This window comes from Rhinatrema bivittatum, chromosome 11, assembly GCF_901001135.1.
Source record: "Rhinatrema bivittatum chromosome 11, aRhiBiv1.1, whole genome shotgun sequence".
Taxonomy (NCBI): domain Eukaryota; kingdom Metazoa; phylum Chordata; class Amphibia; order Gymnophiona; family Rhinatrematidae; genus Rhinatrema; species Rhinatrema bivittatum.
The window spans coordinates 99389763-99412768 of NC_042625.1; the positions used below are offsets into that span (position 1 = coordinate 99389763).

General features: G+C 50.9%; 1 protein-coding gene across 9 annotated transcripts in view; it reads right to left on the minus strand.

Annotated features, from left to right (window-relative positions):
* The window catches only part of ADGRB2 (adhesion G protein-coupled receptor B2), a 158990-nt gene that overhangs the window by 11008 nt on the left and 124976 nt on the right, over positions 1 to 23006 (minus strand). For 8 of the 9 annotated variants that reach the window (XM_029619058.1, XM_029619055.1, XM_029619054.1 and 5 more), the window contains 8 exons: positions 14652 to 14802; positions 12937 to 13006; positions 11904 to 11970; positions 8515 to 8600; positions 4618 to 4789; positions 4341 to 4436; positions 3578 to 3656; positions 1807 to 2471 (listed from right to left, as the gene is read on the minus strand). In XM_029619058.1, the coding sequence (XP_029474918.1) occupies positions 1807 to 2471; positions 3578 to 3656; positions 4341 to 4436; positions 4618 to 4789; positions 8515 to 8600; positions 11904 to 11970; positions 12937 to 13006; positions 14652 to 14802 (1386 nt within the window). The remainder of the gene's footprint in view (positions 1 to 1806; positions 2472 to 3577; positions 3657 to 4340; positions 4437 to 4617; positions 4790 to 8514; positions 8601 to 11903; positions 11971 to 12936; positions 13007 to 14651; positions 14803 to 23006) is intronic. The other variant, XM_029619053.1, reaches the window with a different exon arrangement.

Consider the following 23006-nt stretch of genomic DNA (forward strand, 5'->3'; position numbering starts at 1 on the left):
TATTCTGTATTTGATGAGAGTCTGCCTGTGTTCTGCTTGTGTGACTGAGGCTTTAGATATTCTGCCTGCACGTAATTTCTGTGGAGGGATTTACAACATCCTGGCTTTAATCTGTTTTCCTACTAGGAGGGGTATTGGTGTTTAGGGCCTGATGTAATATTTGCAGTAGGGCTTTTTCATAGGCTGAGTGCTGGCACTTATGATATGGAAGGCTTCCTATATTGGAATTGTAGTTCAGTTTATTCCTGGCTTTCTGTGGGCCAAGTCCACCCCCAGTGCACTTTACCATCAGCCTAACACCGTAAGGGATCCAGTACACCGCCTCGATTACTATGAGAAAGATGGTTTATTAAGACTATTAAATATTATTAGTGAAAGTGTGTTTTCTTGCACTACATGCCTATATAATATATACGTTGTTGTAAGTGATATTTTTACTTCAGAAGATTGAACTTTGTCTATTTTCCATATGCAATCTGCCTTTTTAGGGTGGGGAAGTTATAATTATGTAGGGAGGGAAGGGAAGGGGGAATGGGAGGCTGAAAGGTTTCTCTAGGGCATCTAATACCCTTGTATCAGCCTAAGAGAGAGTGCGTCACACACACAGACTCCCACCATTCACCAACCTCTCACACCCCCAGGGGGCAGATCCTGGAGAAGGGTGGAGGGCAGGCAATAGAGAATGGAGGGGTCCTATTTCTAGACTCAGAGGGTGGGGTAGCCAAAGCCCGCCCCCTCCCCCCATTGAACATTTCTCCAGTGCCCCTGAGTGCGGAAGGCAAAAAAATAACAGGCCCAAGAACTGAGAGGTTAGAGAGGTCGGTTGCAAACAAGAGAAGCCAGGGCTCACATTCTGTTGCCATTCCTTGTGACCCTGGGCAAGTCACTTCATCCTCCCTTGCCTTGCCCCTGGGTGATTTCACCTCAGGCAGCAGATTGCCTTGGCCGCCCCTGCTCCTGCCGGTACTAATTAGGTTTAGAGTACTAAGCAGCTAATCGCAGCCTTAGCTGAGGAGCCCTCCAGCAGAGCACGAGGAGTCCTGTCAATACAGACTCATCTTCTGAACAAGCTCTGGGAGAAAGTTCAGGCCCCACAGTGAATATTTGCGATGCTATGTACCAGGGCTCCTGGAGGGCCACAAGCAGTCCAGGTTTCCAGGGAACGAGAGACATTTACACGCATTGGAGGCAGTGCATGCCAATCTCTCTCATGAAGAGCACTGCAGATATGCAGAGAAGCAGCCCTGTTTGCGGCCCTCCAGGACCCATGATGCGTAGCCGCTATACATTACGCAGAAGAGCTGCAGAGCAGAGATGTCCTGACCCCACAGCTCTCAGCGGAGACCCTCAGCATCCCACAATCTCTGCCTACACAAACCACTTACCCTGCAGCCGGGCCCTGTGATCTATCTTGTGCACCGCTGCATTGTGTTACCAAAACAGTAAAACATTATTAGACATAATGAGAATGTTATAGCCGGAGAGTTAGCAGGGTCATTCTGTTCTCAATGTCCAGTACTGAGATGAGGCTGTGAAATCTGAAGGGGAAGCAGCCTCCTGTCTGCAGCATGCAATAGCAGGATATCCTCACAAGCTCAGCGCTCAGCAGCCCCAGCAGTGTTACAGGGGAGACTCCCCACACCCTCCCTCGCTCTCACAAAGCACCTGGGTCTGCAGGGTTACCCCACAACTGCTGGAAACCCTGAGCTGCAGGCTCACGTAATGCTTTGCCTAAGGTCGCACACAAAGCTTTCGGCAAGAAGGTTATTAAAAGCCAGAGGTTTGTGAGCACAAACCGGGTCTCACCTGCAAGGAGCTGCTGGCATGGGAGGAGCCTGGGACAGTACGAGGCATGGTCCGGCTGCGCTCCGTCCCCTCTGATCCCAGGACCTGTCGTGCCGCAGGGTGCTGCTGCTTGAGGTGCAGGCTGTACGGGTGCCTTCCTGGGCCGTAGGGCTGGTGCAAGTTCACATTGATGTGGTCCACAGAAAGGAAGCTGGGATAGCCCTCAGCTTCTCCTGACCTCTGCCCCTTGGCAATGTTGGCCATTTCCTGCAGGGTCAGGTTCCTTCTGCCCTCCTCCCTGCAGAAGGGCTTCAGGCTGAGAGTTCTCCGGGGAAGCACCATGTAGTCGCTCTCCAGGGGCTGCTCCTGAGTCTGCATCCAGGCCATATCCACTGACCGCAGACTATTGTCTGGGCACAGGTACAGGGCGCCACGAGGCTCCAGGTTCAGCTCTTTCTTGGCCGAGGGATCATTGAACTCATTCACTACTTTCAGTGGCTTTGGACCCAGCTTGGAGGGTTGGAGGCGAAGGCTGCCCGCTGCCAGAACGTTTCCGGGCAACGCAGAGAAGCTCAGCCCCTCACTGCCAGGGTTCAGTTTGGCATCTTCGTCATCATCTAGGGAGATGCGAGACAAAGTCCCAGCAATGGTGGCCGGGTTGCACATGTTCACGTCTTTAAAAAGGACTGCGGTGGAGGGGAAGAGGAGAGAAAGGGATCAGGCACCATGATGGTCCCACACTCAATATCCCCGAGCTGAGCCCTCCCCAGTACCACAGAATCACGAGTCCCACACTCACTGCCCCCGAGCTGAGCCCTCCCCAGTACCACAGAATCACGAGTCCCACACTCACTGCCCCCGAGCTGAGCCTTCCCCAGTACCACAGAATCACGAGTCCCACACTCACTGCCCCCGAGCTGAGCCCTCCCCAGTACCACAGAATCACGAGTCCCACACTCACTGCCCCCGAGCTGAGCCTTCCCCAGTACCACAGAATCACGAGTCCCACACTCACTGCCCCCGAGCTGAGCCCTCCCCAGTACCACAGAATCACGAGTCCCACACTCACTGCCCCCGAGCTGAGCCCTCCCCAGTACCACAGAATCACGAGTCCCACACTCACTGCCCCCGAGCTGAGCCCTCCCCAGTACCACAGAATCACGAGTCCCACACTCACTGCCCCCGAGCTGAGCCTTCCCCAGTACCACAGAATCACGAGTCCCACACTCACTGCCCCCGAGCTGAGCCCTCCCCAGTACCACAGAATCACGAGTCCCACGCTCACTGCCCCCGAGCTGAGCCCTCCCCAGTACCTCACCCTCATGAATCCCACACTCACTGACCCCGAGCCGAGCCCTCCCCAGTACTACACCCTCATGAGTCCCACACTCACTGCCCCCGAGCTGAGTCCACCCCAGTACCACAGAATCACGAGTCCCACACTCACTGCCCCTGAGCTGAGCCCTCCCCAGTACTACACCCTCATGAATCCCACACTCACTGCCCCCGAGCTGAGCCCACCCCAGTACCACAGAATCACGAGTCCCACACTCACTGCCCCCGAGCTGAGCCCTCCCCAGTACCACAGAATCACGAGTCCCACACTCACTGCCCCCGAGCTGAGCCCTCCCCAGTACTACACCCTCACCTTTCCAGTCTATGATTTTTGAACTTATCACCCTCAAGGTCTGAACCAATGCCTGCTCTTAGTTTGCATAATATCTTCTGGTGAGCTAAGAACTAATTTTGTTCCTTATTTTTGGTCTCTGGACCCAGGCCTTGCAGCACAAACCTGTTTCACCATGTGCCGTGTACCACGAGGACTTTTCCCCAGTCTGGCAGGCCAGATCCACATCCTTCTCAAAATCTGACTAGAAAACCACAAGAAAGAATGGAAGAGAGCAAAGAAAATGAGGAAACCTTGATCAAAAGAGGAGGAGAGAAGAGCGGGAGAAACAAACAAAGCAAGCTTGGTTCTCTGTAAACAGTGGGACAAATCAGGTACACAAGTGGCAGAGGCGTCCCTGGCGAATGTCGCACCTGTGGCCGATTCACCCCCCCCCCCCCCCCCCAAATATATAATTGTAAAATTACCTAAACATCGATAAAACATTTCACAACAGCAGACACATTAAATAACCCCCAGTAATTAAAACTAATAAGGATTGTGAGAATCTCACACTCTCCATATCTGTGATGCTAAGATTGCTGTAGACTGGGAGCACGCACACACACACACAATGTGCTCCCTCTCTCTCATACACACACACACACACTGTGCTCCCTCTCTCTCATACACACACACTGTGCTCCTTCCCTCTCACACACACACACACAGTGTGCTCCCTCTCTCTCTCACACACACACACACTGTGCTCCCTCTCTCTCATACACACACACACACACACACACACACGTGCTCCCTCTCTCTCATACACACACACACCCACACCCACACACAATGTGCTCCCTCCCTCTCACATACATATATACACACACACCTTTTCACAATGGCAAGGCAGGCAGCACATGCCTTTAACGTATTCTTCACTCACCATGAGCTGTACCTGTCCGTTCTTACAGGAATCGGGGGAGTTTTCACTCTCTTCGTTCTTGCACATCCCAGTCTGACATCGCACTACCTCCTGCACCTAGACCCCATCACCAGGAGACACTGCAGTTACCTATGTGTTAATGGCTGTGTCCACTCCCACCACCATCATGCTGCACTGTGGCCCTCCATGCAAATTTATCAGACATGGGGAGGCTATTGGAAAGTTGGGAAGGGAAGGAGAGAGTGCAAAATGTGTGGGAGCCCAGAAATCCTCTCACCTCTCTCCGTAAGAAGCCGTGAACAGTGAGGATCACAACACCCTGCACAGAGTTAAATATAGCAAAGAGGACCTGGAATAGGATGGAGCGTCTGTCTGTCATGGCGAGGACGGCAGACATCCAAGTAAGAGCCAGTAGTGGGAGAACCACGCAGGAACTCCAGAGAGAGGAGCTGGAGAGAGAAAGAGAAAAGTCAGTAGATCGGAGCTCCAGAGGAAGAGAGGGGGCAGTGTACCCAGTGCAGCATGCAGGGGCTCCAGAGGGAGTGAGCGAAGCGTCATTCACTCCCCACACTACAGAATCTGCTCAGCAACTATACAATGGCTCAGGAGGTTTATTTAGCCCACCGGTGCAAAACAATCATTTAGGAGAGATCACAATAGCTCAGTAATTTACAATACAATAAGAATAATTTTAGGTCACAAGACTGAGAAAAATAACCTGAGTATAAGCAATAAGAGGTCAGAGTATGTCCATGCTGCAGTCAGAGGATGGAGCATGACTGGACAGTGCAGGACCTCACTGCGGTCAGAAGAGAGAAGATGGAGCACACCTGGACAGTGCAGTACCTTGCTGCGGTCAGGAGAGAGAGAGAGAGGATGGAGCACACCTGGACAGTGCATGACCTCACTGCGGTCAGAAGAGAGAATGGAGAACATCGGGACAGTGCAGGACCTCGCTGTTATCAGAACAGAGAGAGAGAGGACAGAACACACCTGGACAGTGCAGGACATCACTGCGGTCAGAAGAGAGAGAGGATGGAGCACACAAGGACAGTGCAGGTCCTCACTGCGGTCAGGAGAGAGAGAGAGAGGACAGAACACACCTGGACAGGGCAGAACATCACTGGGTTCAGAAGAGAGAGAAGATGGAGCACACAAGGACAGTGCAGGTCCTCAGTGCAGGTCCTCACTGTGGTCTGGAGAGAGAGAGAGGACAGAACACACCTGGACAGTGCAGGACATCACTGCATTCAGAAAAAAGAGAGGATGGAGCACATAAGGACAGTGCAGGTCCTCACTGCAGTCAGGAGAGAAGATGGAGCACACCTGGACAGTGCAGGACCTCACTGCGGTCAGAAAAGAGAGGGGATGGAGCACACCTGGACAGTGCAGCACCTCACTGCACTCAGAAGAGAGAGAGCATGGAGCACATCTGGACAGTGCAGGACCTTACTGCATTCAGAAGAGAGAGAGGATGGAGCACATCTGGACAGTGCAGGACCTCACTGCATTCAGAAGAGAGAGAGGATGAAGCACACTTGGACAGTACAGGACCTTGCTGTGGTCAGGAGAGAGGATGGAGCACACCTGGATAGTGCAGGACCTTGCTGTGGTCAGGAGAGAGGATGGAGCACACCTGGATAGTGCAGGACCTTGCTGTGGTCAGGAGAGAGGATGGAGCACACCTGGATAGTGCAGGACCTTGCTGTGGTCAGGAGAGAGGATGGAGCACACCTGGATAGTGCAGGACCTTGCTGTGGTCAGGAGAGAGGATGGAGCACACCTGGATAGTGCAGGACCTTGCTGTGGTCAGGAGAGAGGATGGAGCACACCTGGATAGTGCAGGTCCTCAATGCAATGAAAGCAGTTATTGGCTCTGCTTTTCAGGCTCATTAATAAGTGATAGATGAGAGCATAACAACAGCAAGGATTTGTGCAAGCAGGAAAGATGAGAAAGAGAAACATTGCATGAGAAGGAACTGGAAAGGGAGAAGTGCCATAGGAAACGTGGGAATGATGCAACATCAGAGAAGCTCCGAACTCAAACAGCTAAAACTACAACTCTGGAAGAAATGGCTTCAAATGCACGTGGCACTGTGCATGCGGCAGCAGCCTCCCGTCACAACCTTCAGGGTGACCTTGAAGTAATGGAAAGAGGCAATACCTTGGGAATGATCTTAAACGTGGCCAAACAGATCAGGAATCTGCAAAGCCAGAAGGCTGCTTGATTGCATAGGGAGAGGACTGGGTCAGCAGAAAAAAGGGAGGTGATGCTGCCCCTGTATAGGACCCGGGTGAGACCTCACCTGGAATACTGAGACCCCACCTTCAAAAGGATAGAAACAGGATGGAGTCGCTCCAGAGGGAGGCTACTAACATGGCCAGTGGTCTTCATTATAAAGTATATGGGGATAGACTTAGAGATGTAAACAGAGGAAGGTGAGATGGGGAGATAGGATAGAGACATTCAGATATCTCAGAGGTTTCCATGCACAGGAGGGGAGACTTTTTCAATGAAAAGGAGGCTCTAGAACAAGGGGTCATGGGATGAGGGTGAAAGGAGGTAGACTCAAGAGTAATCTAAGGAAGGTGGTGGATATGTAGAACAACCTCCCCTACCAGTAGAGGTGGTGAAGTCAATATCTGAATTAAAAAAAACCACCTGGGACAATCACATGGGATCTCTGAGTGAGAGGAGATGTGGCTGGGCAGACTGAATGGGCCATATGCTCATGATATATATAATTATGGGGTGTAATTGGGTTATGCAGGAATGGAAGAGCCCCAGAATCTGAGTCTAGCAGGCAGCCAGAGATCAATCTGTAATACCAAATCTTCAGGATGTCCACCATAACTATTCATAACCTGGATTTGCATATACGTTAATGTGCACACGTTGGTTGGATTCAGGACGCCCTGCTCCAGAGGCACCGGTGAGCTGATGGACAGGACATCTACAAGTTACATTGTGAATGATAATAAATATATTGTATCCATATATAAAGATGCATAATTCATACGTGATGATGCACATAACCATTTTATGAATTTACCAGGTCCATTTAGAAGGTGAGTGGCAGTAAAACTTTTGCTGTATCAACTGTTCATCAGCCAAAAACTTTGTTATTTATCAGTTACTTGTAACAGAAGGCAGAGACAGATTATTTGTCTGATTCATTGATGAACTTTTGTACTGTAACACATCGTAGTTACATTTGACTTCAATACACCATTTGTTGAATGCTATAGTTACTATGCCAGAAACTGTATCGCACTGATGCAAAACTCATTTTGTTTCAGAGTTGTACAGTTTTATATATCTCACTTACTTTATTGATTGGAATGTGTTAATAAAGTAATGTTTTCATTTTGTAATTCTGCCAATGTACTCAATACATTAGTGCTTTTCTTCCCTAACTATATCTATAGATATGGATGTAAGAAAGGCTTGTGTCAGTCAGTCAGTCAGTCAGTCACACTATCGTGTCTGCTTGTGTCCATCGGGTGCTTACCTGAACACTGAAAGGGGCACTGTGTAAGGTCAGTATGATCTATCTGTAAAGCCATGTCTCACAGACTCAGAGGGGGTCCTAGACCAGGCACCCCAAGCAATGCTGAGCACGTTTGGCTAATGTATCTATATACAGCTAAGGGGCAGAAGCGTGGGTGAAGCTAGCGTGGCACTGGTGTGATAGCAGCCAAGCAGAACGCAATGCACACAACTTCACAACTGGAACATTTGAGCAGGAGACATCATGGTGCAGAGTCGCATAAACACAACAAGAAAAAAAGAAAAGGATAAAAGGCAAAACCAGAAACAGAGCAGCAGGGAAGAAACCAAGGGAAGAGAAGGGGACTGGGTGCAGGCGTGGAGGACAGCGCTACACTGCAGTCAGTAAACAACGCCTGCACCCCATTACTGCTGGGGGGATAACACAGAAAGTGCAAATCACAGGCAAGGCCCGGCAAGCTGCCTCCATGAGAGACACATCTCTTCCCCGTGCTGCGAGAGGTTTCCTGAGCAATCTTCCAGAGCTCAGCGCTTCCTGTCACTTACACAGGGTAATGTCTGCACTGCAAGGAGATATCCCACAGGTCAGGCAAAGCCCACAGCACCAGAACCCAGAACCCAGGACCAACCTGCCAACCCCCCAGGGAAAGGACACATAGTTACCCAGCTCGCTGCTTTTTGGACTTATCAGATATTCCATCTCGAGACATTAATTTATTGAACACGATGATCCCAATCAACATATTCACCTGAAATACAGAAGGAGAGAACGGTGAGTGGCAACCAAAGATCCACCAGGAGAGAGTTTTCTAACTTCTCTCAATACAAAATCCTCACTCCCACAACTTCCCATCCATCCATCCCTGCTCTGCTCTCTCCCTGCAGCTCCCTATCCATCCATCCATCCTGCTCTGCTCTCTCCCTGCAGCTCCCCATCCATCCATCCATCCCTGCTCTGCTCTCTCCCTGCAGCTCCCCATCCATCCATCCCTGCTCTGCTCTCTCCCTGCAGCTCCCCATCCATCCATCCATCCCTGCTCTGCTCTCTCCCTGCAGCTCCCCATCCATTCATCCATCCCTGCTCTGCTCTCTCCCTGCAGCTCCCCATCCATCCATCCATCCCTGCTCTGCTCTCTCCCTGCAGCTCCCTATCCATCCATCCATCCCTGCTCTGCTCTCTCCCTGCAGCTCCCCATCCATCCATCCATCCCTGCTCTGCTCTCTCCCTGCAGCTCCCCATCCATCCATCCCTGCTCTGCTCTCTCCCTGCAGCTCCCCATCCATCCATCCATCCCTGCCCTGCTCTCTCCCTGCAGCTCCCCATCCATCCATCCATCCCTGCTCTGCTCTCTCTCTGCAGCTCCCCATCCATCCATCCATCCCTGCTCTGCTCTCTCCCTGCAGCTCCCCATCCATCCATCCCTGCTCTGCTCTCTCCATGCAGCTCCCCATCCATCCATCCATCCCTGCCCTGCTCTCTCCCTGCAGCTCCCCATCCATCCATCCATCCCTGCTCTGCTCTCTCTCTGCAGCTCCCTATCCATCCATCCATCCCTGCTCTCTCCCTGCAGCTCCCCATCCATCCATCCATCCCTGCTCTGCTCTCTCCCTGCAGCTCCCCATCCATCCATCCCTGCTCTGCTCTCTCCCTGCAGCTCCCCATCCATCCATCCATCCCTGCTCTGCTCTCTCTCTGCAGCTCCCTATCCATCCATCCATCCCTGCTCTGCTCTCTCCCTGCAGCTCCCCATCCATCCATCCATCCCTGCTCTGCTCTCTCTCTGCAGCTCCCCATCCATCCATCCCTGCCCTGCTCTCTCCCTGCAGCTCCCCATCCATCCATCCCTGCCCTGCTCGCTCTCTCCCTGCAGCTCCCCATCCATCCATCCCTGCTCTGCTCTCTCCCTGCAGCTCCCTATCCATCCATCCATCCCTGCTCTGCTCTCTCCCTGCAGCTCCCCATCCATCCATCCATCCCTGCTCTGCTCTCTCCCTGCAGCTCCCCATCCATCCATCCCTGCTCTGCTCTCTCCCTGCAGCTCCCCATCCATCCATCCATCCCTGCCCTGCTCTCTCCCTGCAGCTCCCCATCCATCCATCCATCCCTGCTCTGCTCTCTCTCTGCAGCTCCCCATCCATCCATCCATCCCTGCTCTGCTCTCTCTCTGCAGCTCCCCATCCAACCATCCATCCCTGCTCTGCTCTCTCTCTGCAGCTCCCCATCCATCCATCCAGTCCTGCTCTGCTCTCTCCCTGCAGCTCCCCATCCATCCCTGCTCTGCTCTCTCCCAGCAACCCCCCATCCATCCATCCATCCCTGCTCTGCTCTCTCCCAGCAGCTCCCCATCCATCCATCCCTGCTCTGCTCTCTCTCTGCAGCTCCCCATCCATCCATCCAGTCCTGCTCTGCTCTCTCTCTGCAGCTCCCCATCCATCCATCCAGTCCTGCTCTGCTCTCTCCCTGCAGCTCCCCATCCATCCATCCATCCCTGCTCTGCTCTCTTCCAGCAACCCCCCATCCATCCATCCATCCCTGCTCTGCTCTCTCCCAGCAGCTCCCCATCCATCCATCCATCCATCCATCCCTGCTCTGCTCTCCCCCTGCAGCTCCCCATCCATCCATCCATCCCTGCTCTGCTCTCTCCCTGCAGCTCCCCATCCATCCATCCATCCCTGCTCTGCTCTCTCCCTGCAGCTCCCCATCCATCCATCCATCCCTGCTCTGCTCTCTCCCTGCAGCTCCCCATCCATCCATCCATCCCTGCTCTGCTCTCTCCCTGCAGCTCCCCATCCATCCATCCCTGCCCTGCTCACTCCCAGCAGCTCCCCATCCATCCATCCATCCCTGCTCTGCTCTCTCCCTGCAGCTCCCCATCCATCCATCCCTGCCCTGCTCACTCCCTGCAGCTCCCCATCCATCCATCCCTGCTCTGCTCTCCCCCTGCAGCTCCCCATCCATCCCTGCTCTGCTCTCTCCCTGCAGCTCCCCATCCATCCATCCCTGCCCTGCTCACTCCCAGCAGCTCCCCATCCATCCATCCCTGCCCTGCTCACTCCCAGCAGCTCCCCATCCATCCATCCATCCCTGCTCTGCTCTCTCCCTGCAGCTCCCCATCCATCCATCCATCCATCCCTGCTCTCTCCCTGCAGCTCCCCATCTATCCATCCATCCCTGCTCTGCTCTCTCCCTGCAGCTCCCCATCCATCCATCCATCCCTGCTCTGCTCTCTCCCTGCAGCTCCCCATCCATCCATCCCTGCCCTGCTCACTCCCAGCAGCTCCCCATCCATCCATCCATCCCTGCCCTGCTCTCTCCCTGCAGCTCCCCATCCATCCATCCATCCCTGCTCTGCTCTCTCTCTGCAGCTCCCCATCCATCCATCCCTGCTCTGCTCTCTCCCTGCAGCTCCACATCCATCCATCCCTGCTCTGCTCTCTCCCTGCAGCTCCCCATCCATCCATCCATCCCTGCTCTCTCCCTGCAGCTCCCCATCCATCCATCCATCCCTGCCCTGCTCTCTCCCTGCAGCTCCCCATCCATCCATGCATCCCTGCTCTGCTCTCTCCCGGCAGCTCCCCTTCCATCCATCCATCCCTGCTCTGCTCTCTCCCGGCAGCTCCCCATCCATCCATCCATCCCTGCTCTGCTCTCTCCCATTGCAAAGTTATGAGAAGACTGGTGAATGTCTCCTGTAACCTCTCCAATGCTTAGCCTGTAAGGGAAGGAGGAGAAAAGGAATACCCGAAGGAATGCGAGAATTGGGAGGGAGGAAGTAAAAGAGGTTGGGAGAGGGAACGAGAGTCATAGGGAAAAAAAGGAAGGGTTGGAAGAGGCTGCTGGCAGGGGTAGACAGAGCGAGAAACCACAGGGCACTAATCTCTCCTTACAAACCTCAGCACCTCTTAGCAAGATTTATTTATTTCCAAGTCTTCATCACTTCCTGTATGAATCACTCAAAGTGATGCAAAACATCTCCCCCAAACAATCAATGTAAAATACAATAAACAGATACTCAAGTGACAGACGTCTTCAGCTCCTGGCCCATACCTACCAGTACAATGACAGCAGCAGGTCCTACAAAGGCGTAAAGTAGCCCTCCCTCCAGGGACAGCCAGCAGCTGCAGCAGGAAGGCAGAACAGGGGCACAGGGAAAGAAGTGGTCAGAACGTACCCAGCAGTCAGATACCCGTTCTCTGCAAAGCTCGTCTCCTGGGCACTCCCCTCCCTACCTGCTCCAGGCAGGATCCCATGGCAGCCGGCAGAACTCTACCCACCAGCTTTATAGCAGAGACAATTCTTTTGTATTGTGAGGCACTACAGGGCCAGACTGGGTCAGACCAAGAGTCCATCAATTCCAGCATCCTGACTCCAACCGTGGCCATCCAGGTCACAAGTACCTGGCAGGGGCCCAAACGGTAATTACATCCCTTGCTACTATCACCCAGGGATAAATAATGGCTTTTCCCATGTCTGTCTGATCAATAGCAGTTTATGGACTTCTCTTCCAAGAATTAGTCCAGACCTTTTTTAAACCCAGCTACACTAACTGCCTTAACCACATCCTCTGGCAATTGACTCCAGAGCTTAATTGTGCATTGAATAAAAACACATTTTTATGATTTGTTTTAAATGTGCTACTCACATACTTCATGGAGTGTCCCCTAGTCTTTGTATTTTTAGAAAGCATAAATAATCAATTCGCTGTTACCCGATCTATACCACTCATGTTTTTATAGGCCTGTATGATATCTCCCCTCAACCGTCTCACCTCCAAGCTGAACAGCCCTAACCTCTTTAGCCATTCCATCCCCTTTATGATTTTGGTCACCTTCCTCTGTACCTCAGACAGGGAATGCGTAGCCATAGCATCTCAACCCTTCTGCAATCTGGTCACTCTGCTCCCACCAGGGACTGACCATTGAGGGTCAGCTTCTCAGTGCTGTCAATAGTATTCATCAAGGGTCAGCTCATCTCTAACCTCCATCAGGGACCTGCAAAAGTCTTCCTACCTGACCCTTCTACATGACAGGCCCCTGGCATCTGATGGTCTCATCCCTAAAATATCCGTCAGAAAAGGAACTTACTAGTGACTGGTCCCATATCCTTTGGTTCGGGTAAAACCAACAGACACAGCAACAACTAATGCCGGCAAACCTAGTGCAGAAGGAGAGAGAGGTAGAAACATAAAATGCATAAGCAGGGTACTGAGGCAGTAATACAAACCTCATGTTATTATGTTCATGGAGGAACAGGAGGAAGCAGCTTTGTATCCTTCTTTCTCTTTGCTTTCTGATCTGCTGGGCAAGCAGAAAGGGGAACGTGCCTGTTAGTTTTACGAGTACAGTGCTAGGAGCCTGGATTGTCGGTCTCTGGGCACTTGCACTCATCTCCTGTTCCTTTGCTTTAGGAGTAAACACCAGGGAAGATGGAGGGGGCATGGGATGAAAGAAAAGCCAAAGTCATGATTATTATCCCCTGCGGTGCGTGTGAGAGGAGGGGACTCGGGGGACCTTCAGTGTGAGGCAAAGTCTCAGCATGGAAAACCAACTCAAGATTTCTACCTGGGAAAATGCGTCCACTTTGGCTGTGTTGTGATGTCCTGAAGGAGGAAGCACTGACATCTGATCTCACACAAACAGAAAATTAGGGCACTTTCACCTGCTATTCCAACGTGGTGGAATAAATTACTGCAAGTTGTGCTCCTTCTAGATGATCTGAGGCTGTTTAGACAGGCATCAAAAACATTGAAGTCAATATTCAAAAGCCATTTAGATGGGTAACTCACAAGTTATTGGGGATGAGCATTCATTTTGTCTGTTTCGGTGGTTCGCACAGACCTCGAGGACCTTACAGCACATGGGTAAAAACAGATAGCATGCGTGTAATTTTAATAATGAGTCAGGCACATACTGTTTTTACCCATGTACTATAAAGTCTATTAGGTATGCGCATACCACCGAAACGAATGTAACGAATGCACATCTAAATGGCAAATTTGGCAGATTCAGCCACTTCTCTAGCTATAATTTAGCTGGATAAAAAAGGGGTGCTGAGGGGAGGGGGTGAGGTATCCGGCTAACTTAGCCAAATCTCAGAGATATCCACCTTACTGACTATGAACCCCTTCCTGCTAAACAAGTGGGGAAATCTCCTCTTACTTTAGTTTACTTCAGTTTCATATGCTGCAAGCCCCAGTTAAAATCAAAGTGTTGCTTCCTTTGCATTATCTTTTTTATTCCTGCTATGAGAAGAACTTATTTTATTCTTGTTTTGTAGAATGTGTGTGCTGTTTGTAACCCACCCTGGGCAGCTCTAAAGAGATGGATTAAATATCAATAGAAATAAACCTCCATGCAGCACGTTTGGGAGCAGTGGGAGTCAGACCTTCTTCGGTTCCAGCCCCTTGGCGCTGGCCCTTCCAAGCTAATAATGCACAGCCAGATCATTTATTTTCTGTTTATGATCCATCTTTTCTATCATTCACCTGCTTTTCACCTGTCTCTGAACCAGGTTACTTGTCTTGGCTTTTCCAGTACAGATTTATACTGCTAGATATGTAGTTAGACATAAAATATTGATGATTTAGCCTTGTATGTGCTTTCTCTCATTAGCAACTCGTTATCTTCAAAGTTCAGTTGAGATTAGGGACACAGAAGAAGCGGGCAGATAAGAACCTCCAGGTACTGTGCCTGCTCCTCTCCCTTCCTTGAGGTCTCTCAGGAAGGCGCCTAGCGCAGACTTTTCTGCACCTACAGAAACCACCTGATGTACAAAGAGAAGGCACCCGCGAGGGTCTTACCCCATCCCAGGCAGAGGAAGCGTTTCCGGAGCAGACGGGCACGGATCCTGCCAATGACTGCCAGGTAGGACTGCCAGGCCTCGGTGAGCACCCAGCAGAAGGAGGAGAGGAAGAAGAAGTGTAGGAAGGCAGCTGTCATGGTGCAGACCCCCTGCAAGGAGAAACGCACCCTGCTAAAACGTGACGCTAGCACAGAAGCATGTACACCCACCAGACACCTAATGTACACCCACCAGACACCTAATGCACACCCACCAGACACCTAATGTACACCCACCAGACACCTAATGCACACCCACCAGACACCTAATGCACACCCACCAGACACCTAATGTACACCCACCAGACACCTAATGCACACCCACCAGACACCTAATGTACACCCACCAGACACCTAATGCACACCCACCAGACACCTAATGTACACCCACCAGACACCTAATGCACACCCACCAGACACCTAATGTACACCCACCAGACACCTAATGCACACCCACCAGACACCTAATGTACACCCACCAGACACCTAATGCACACCCACAGACACCTAATGTACACCCACCAGACACCTAATGTACACCCACCAGACACCTAATGCACACCCACCAGACACCTAATGCACACCCACCAGACACCTAATGTACACCCACCAGACACCTAATGCACACCCACCAGACACCTAATGTACACCCACCAGACACCTAAACGGGGCCCCAGGGTCGGTGCATGCACAAGTGATTTCTAGCTGTACCTGAAAGTGGGGAAATCATTTACATGCGTACTTTCGGAGGTCCACAAGCTATCCGGCTAAAGGCCAACTTTAAAATATTTGGCCACTTATCCAGTTAAATGTAAGTGGATAAAGTAGGCGCGTTCTGGGGAGAGGTTTCATGGTCGTGCCGTCGAGCTGTCCTGAATACAGATCCTCCAGTTTCTGACAGCCCTACATGTAGACACTCACATAGACACCCACCTGCTCTCAAACGGCTATAAATGTGCCCTGCTGCTGTGCTAAGGTCGTACGCAGTCCTGCTAATCTCCAAAGGAGACATACGCAGATAACTCCGCAGAGGCATCGCCGCCCAAAGCTCAAACTTATAAAACTGCTCGGATAAGAGAAAGTAAGTGTATGAAACATCACACGGGGACAGGACTCAGCATGGTATCCATACCCCACACTACCCCAGAAATATCACACGGGGACAGCAGTCAGCATGGTATCCATACCCCACACTACCCCAGAAATATCACACGGGGACAGCACTCAGCATTGTATCCATACCCCACACTACCCCAGAAATATCACACGGAGACAGCACTCAGCATGGTATCCATACCCACACACTACCCCAGAAATATCACACGGGGACAGCACTCAGCATGGTATCCATACCCCACACTACCCCAGAAATATCACACGGGGACAGGACTCAGCATGGTGTCCATACCCCACACTACCCCAGAAATATCACACGGGGACAGGACTCAGCATTGTGTCCATACCCCACACTACCCCAGAAATATCACACGGGGACAGCACTCAGCATGGTGTCCATACCCCACACTACCCCAGAAATATCACACGGGGACAGGACTCAGCATTGTGTCCATACCCCACACTACCCCAGAAATATCACACGGGGACAGGACTCAGTATAGTATCCATACCCCACACTACCCCAGAAATATCACACGGGGACAGGACTCAGCATTGTGTCCATACCCCACACTACCCCAGAAATATCACACGGGGACAGGACTCAGTATAGTATCCATACCCCACACTACCCCAGAAATATCACACGGGGACAGGACTCAGCATGGTATCCATACCCCACACTACCCCAGAAATATCACACGGGGACAGGACTCAGCATTGTGTCCATACCCCACACTACCCCAGAAATATCACACGGGGACAGCACTCAGCATGGTGTCCATGCCCCACACACTCCCAGAAATATCACACGGAGACAGCACTCAGCATGGTGTCCATGCCCCACACACTCCCAGAAATATCACACGGAGACAGCACTCAGCATGGTGTCCAAACCCCACCCACTCCCAGAAATATCACACAGGGACAGCACTCAGCATGGTATCCATACCCCACACTACCCCAGAAATATCACATGGGTTCAGCACTCAGCATGGTGTCCATACCCCACACACTCCCAGAAGTATCACACGGGGACAGGACTCAGCATGGTGTCCATACCCCACACTACCCCAGAAATATCACACGGGGACAGGACTCAGCATGGTATCCATACCCCACACTACCCCAGAAATATCACATGGGTTCAGCACTCAGCATGGTGTCCATACCCCACACACTCCCAGAAGTATCACACGGGGACAGGACTCAGCATGGTGTCCATACCCCACACTACCCCAGAAATATCACATGGGGACAGGACTCAGCATGGTATCCATACCCCACACTACCCCAGAAATATCACACGGAGACAGGACTCAGCATGGTATCCATACCCCACACTACCCCAGAAATATCACACGGAGACAGCACTCAGCATGGTATCCATACCCCACACTACCCCAGAAATATCACACGGAGACAGCACTCAGCATGGTATCCATACCCCACACTACCCCAGAAATATCACACGGAGACAGGACTCAGCATGGTATCCATAATCCACACTACCCCAGAAATATCACACGGGTTCAGCACTCAGCATGGTGTCCATGCCCCACACACTCCCAGAAATATCACACGGAGACAGCACTCAGCATGGTGTCCATGCCCCACACACTCCCAGAAATATCACACGGGTTCAGCACTCAGCATGGTATCCATACCCCACACACTCCCAGAAATATCACACGGAGACAGCACTCAGCATAGTGTTCATGCCCCACACACTCCCAGAAATATCACACGGAGACAGCACTCAGCATGGTGTCCATGCCCCACACACTCCCAGAAATATCACACGGAGACAGCACTCAGCATGGTCTCCATACCCCACACACTCCCAGAAATATCACACGGAGACAGCACTCAGCATGGTGTCCATGCCCCACACACTCCCAGAAATATCACACGGGTTCAGCACTCAGCATGGTGTTCATGCCCCACACACTCCCAGAAATATCACACGGAGACAGCACTCAGCATGGTGTCCATGCCCCACACACTCCCAGAAATATCACACGGGTTCAGCACTCAGCATGGTGTCCATGCCCCACACACTCCCAGAAATATCACACGGGTTCAGCACTCAGCATGGTGTCCATGCCCCACACACTCCCAGAAATATCACACGGGTTCAGCACTCAGCATGGTGTCCATGCCCCACACACTCCCAGAAATATCACATGGGGACAGCACTCAGCATGGTGTCCATGCCCCACACACTCCCAGAAATATCACACGGAGACAGCACTCAGCATGGTGTCCAAACCCCACCCACTCCCAGAAATATCACACGGGGACAGCACTCAGCATGGTATCCATACCCCACACACTCCCAGAAATATCACACAGGGACAGCACTCAGCATTGTATCCATATCCCACACTACCCCAGAAATATCACATGGGGACAGCACTCAGCATTGTATCCATACCGCACACTACCCCAGAAATATCACACGGGGACAGGACTCAGCATTGTGTCCATACCCCACACACTCCCAGAAATATCACACGGGGACAGGACTCAGCATGGTGTCCATACCCCACACTACCCCAGAAATATCACACGGGGACAGCACTCAGCATGGTGTCCATACCCCACACTACCCCAGAAATATCACACGGGGACAGGACTCAGGATGGTATCCATGCCTGGCTCTTTCCCTCTCATCTGCACAGGGGTCACACGAGGACAGGACTCAGTGTAGTAATATATTCCACTCTGTATTTTCACATCCTCCCAGTCTTCCCACAAGATTCCAGCACGAGAGCAGGTGTCTGATCTCTGGCTATTGATTTTGACTCTGGACACAGTAAGAGGCAGCATTCACCCCTTCTACCAAGCGAGTGGTACAGCATAGGAGGTGAAATTCTTCTACGCACAAAACAAAAGAGCTGGGATGATCAAATCTGATGATTTCAAGATGGCCAAATAGACGGAGAAGGCATTGACAAAAGCCAGAAAGCTGCCTGGCTGCATAGGGAGAGGACTGGTCAGCAGAAAAAGGGAGGTGATGCTGCCCCTGTATAGGTCCCTGGTGAGACCTCACCTGGAATACTGAGACCCCCACCTTCATAAGGATAGAAACAGGATGGAGTCGCTCCACAGGGAGGCTACTAACATGGTCAGAGGTCTTCATTATAAAGCACATGGGGATAGACTTAGAGATCTAAACATGTACGCCCTGGAGGAAAGGTGAGATGGGGGAGATAAGGTAGAGACATTCAGATATCTCAAAGGTTTCCACAGAGGCGTACTGGGGGGGGGGGGGGCGAGGGGGGCGGTCCGTCCCAGGTGGCAATACGGGGAGGGGTGCCATTGCCACCCCGCAGGAATGTCCTGTGGCGGCACGGAACAGTGACCTGGTGGGGAAAACCCCACCAGCAAAAGCAAGGAGCTGCAGAGACAGAGGCCAGCAACACTGCCAGCATGGTGACAAACAACAGGCCTAGCGTTGCCGCCAGCACACAAAGGAAACGTGTGTGTGTGTGTGTGTGTGTGTGAGGATGCCTGTGTGTATGAGACAGTGAGTGTGTGTGCTTGTAGATGCATATGTGTGAGAGGGTGCCTGTGTGCAGAGTGGGGGTGGGGGTGAGAGAGAGAGAGAGAGTGTGTGTGTGTGTGTGTGTGTGTGAGGATGCCTGTGTGTATGAGACAGTGAGTGTGTGTGCTTGTAGATGCATATGTGTGAGAGGGTGCCTGTGTGCAGAGTGGGGGTGGGGGTGAGAGAGAGAGAGTGTGTGTGTGTGTGTGTGTGTGAGGATGCCTGTGTGTATGAGACAGTGAGTGTGTGTGCTTGTAGATGCATATGTGTGAGAGGGTGCCTGTGTGCAGAGTGGGGGTGGGGGTGAGAGAGAGAGAGTGTGTGTGTGTGTGTGTGTGTGTGTGAGGATGCCTGTGTGTATGAGACAGTGAGTGTGTGTGCTTGTAGATGCATATGTGTGAGAGGGCGCCTGTGTGCAGGGTGGGGGTGAGAGAGAGTAAAGTCTGTGTGTGTGTGTGAGAGAGAAAGACAGGAATCGTGTGTGAGAGATACAGACAAAGCGTGTATGTGTGAGAGAGAGATGGAGGAAACGTGTGTCTCTGTCTCTTTTACACACACTCAAGCTCCCTCTGTCTCTCACCAAGCGTGTATGTGTGTGAGAGACAGAGGGAGCATATTTTGTGTGTGTGTGTGTGTGTGTGTGTGTGTGTACCTCCAGTTCATGACAATCTCAGGGTGACAGGTATGGAGAATGGGGGATTTTTTTAATCCTTATTAGTTTTAATTACTGGCTGTTACTTGATATCTGCTGTTTTGAATTATTTTATCTATGTTTAGGAAATTTTAAAAAATTTGTACAGGAGCTTCTAATTGATTATTATTCTATTTATCAGCTGATTTCAAATGTATATTGTTTAGTATGGTTTTACTATTCTGATTGATTTATATTTCTTGAATGTATTGTTTTGAGGAATGGAGAAATTACTTGCCTGATAATTTCGCTTTCCTTAGTGTAGCCAGATGGACTCAGGACCAATGGGTTGTGCTCCCCTGCTAGCAGATGGAGACGGAGTCAGATTTCAAAGCAGATGTCACCCTAGTTAAAGCCCTGCAGTGACCTCAGCCCTTCAGTATCCTCTTCAAAAGCCACTGCGGACATACTACTGAAAAACTTGATTACAGCTAGATTAAAAACAGATAACCGTAACTGTACTCAACCAAACAAATGCAGAATCCCAGCAAGATGACAGATGCCCTGATGTAGGGATTGAGCGACGGCTTACCCCTAACTTCTGTGGGATTGAGATTCACCTCATGGGTGATTCCTTGGCAATGTTCTTGGGCAGCCATGAGCGGGATGCTGAGTCCATCAGACTACACTAAGGAAAACAAAATCATCAGATAAGTAATTTCTCCATTTCCTAGCGTGTAGACAGATGGACTCAGGCCAATGGGATGTAGAAAAGCTACTCCTGAACGGGGCAGGAGGCTGCCCGTGGTCCGGTTAGCACCGCCCTTGCAAAGGCTGCATCCTCTCGGGTCTGGACGTTCAGGCGATAGAACCTGGAGAAGGTGTGTAAGAAGGATCACGTCGCCGCTCGGCAGATATCTATGGGAGACAGTAGCTTAGCTTCCACCCAGGATACTGCCTGAGCCCTAGTGGAATGAACTTTAACCTGAAAGGGTAATGATGGCTTTCCTGCCTCTACATAAGAACATGCCATACTGGGTCAGACCAAGGGTCCATCAAGCCCAGTATCCTGTTTCCAACAGAGGCCAAAAGCCAGGCCACAAGAACCTGGCAAGTACCCAAACACTAAGTCTATTCCATGTAACCATTGCTAATGGCAGTGGCTATTCTCTAAGTGAACTTAATAGCAGGTAATGGACTTCTCCTCCAAGAACTTATCCAATCCTTTTTTAAACATAGCTACACTAACTGCACTGACCACATCCTCTGGCAACAAATTCCAGAGTTTAATTGTGCGTTGAGTAAAAAAGAACTTTCTCCGATTAGTTTTAAATGTGCAACATGCTAACTTCATAAGCTCCCATGACCACCTCCTTGATCAGCGAGTTATGGTAGCCCGCAAAGCCTCCTTCCACCGTGAAGAACAAACAAGCAGTCCGTCTTGCGCACCGGTTCTCAGAGTTCCAGATACCTCAATAAAAGCCTACTGACGTTTAAATAGCGGAGGAGGCAGTCTTCCATGTCCTTGTGACTATCTAGGGACGGTAAGGAAATGGACTGATTCATGTGAAACTCCGAGACTACCTTGGGCAAAAAGGATGGAACGGTGCGAAGTTGTAATGGTCCTGGAGTCATCCGGAAGAAAGGTTCCCAACACGACAATGCCTGTAATTCAGAGATGCAATGAGCCAAGCATATCGCCACCAGGAACATCGTTTTCAGCGTTAACAGGCGCAAGGACAGATGCACAATGGCCGAAAGGAAGGCCCTGCTAAAAAGTCCAATACTAGATTAAGATTCCACAGGGGAACCGACCACATAGGGGTGGTTGAAGGTGTTTTACCCCTTTTAGAAAATGGGCCATGTCCGGATGTGCTGACAGGTGGGTTCTATTCACCTTGCCTCTGAAACAGGAGAGAACCACCACCTGGACCTTCAAGGAGTTAAGGGACAACTGGCCGCCCTGTAAAAATTTCAGAACCAGAGGGATTTTGGCCATCCAAGGGAACCCCAAGTTCCTTGCACCAGGCCTCAAATATTCTCCAGAACTGCACATATGCTAAGGGTGTTGAGAACTTCCGCACGCAAAGCAAGGTGGAAATTACTGCCGCCGAATATCCACGCTTCATCAGACGAGTCCTCTAAAGGGCCAGGCCGTAAGACAAAACCGAGTCGGATCCTCGTGAAGAACCAAGTCTTGTTGGAGCAGGTCCCTGTGTGGTGGGAGGCACAGGGGTGTCTCCACCAGCAGTCTCTGCATGTCCGCATACCAAGGATGCCTGGGCCAATCCAGAGCCACTAGAAGGACTAATCCCCTGTGGGGCTCGATCTTGCCAACGACCTTGCCCAGCAGGGGCCATAGAGGGAAGGCAGACAGTAAGTCCTCCTCTGGCCTCTTGCTATTAAATGAAGTGCACCGTGCTTATGCTTCATATAAACTAGAAGAGCCTATGGTGAAATATACTGTGGTGTTCAGCTTCCGTTTTAAGCACACAATGGATTAAAAAATCTGCCTAGGAACATTGGTCAAATTTTTGACTCTTGAATTATTTTCATTATCACATCACAACCAATCATAACAGCTGCTATTCACTACATTGCATATGTGTGCCTGAGAACACAGTCTATAAAATTACGCCATTTTAAGAGTCCCTGATGCAGCCTAAAGGGCGAAACTCGGCCTGAGTCGGGCGGGTTCTTTTCTATTGAATAAATCTTCTTTCCAAGGCATCAGTCTTGCTTTTGTTTCTTCCACATCCGTGGCTACTCTAGACCGACTACCGCCTTGCTTTGTTGGTCCTTCCTTATCTCAGGTCTGAACAAGAGCATCAATCCCCAGGGATCGCTGATCTCTTCTGCGACTGAAGAATCAGGAGACCTTCGCATTTAATTGTGTTTTGTCCTATTGTGTTACCATTATGTATGTACTTGAAGTTTATTGCTTAGGCTTGACATGTTAGGCAATTCATACATTTTAATAAATGTAAATATAAATGTATTGTGAGATGTGGCCAGCAG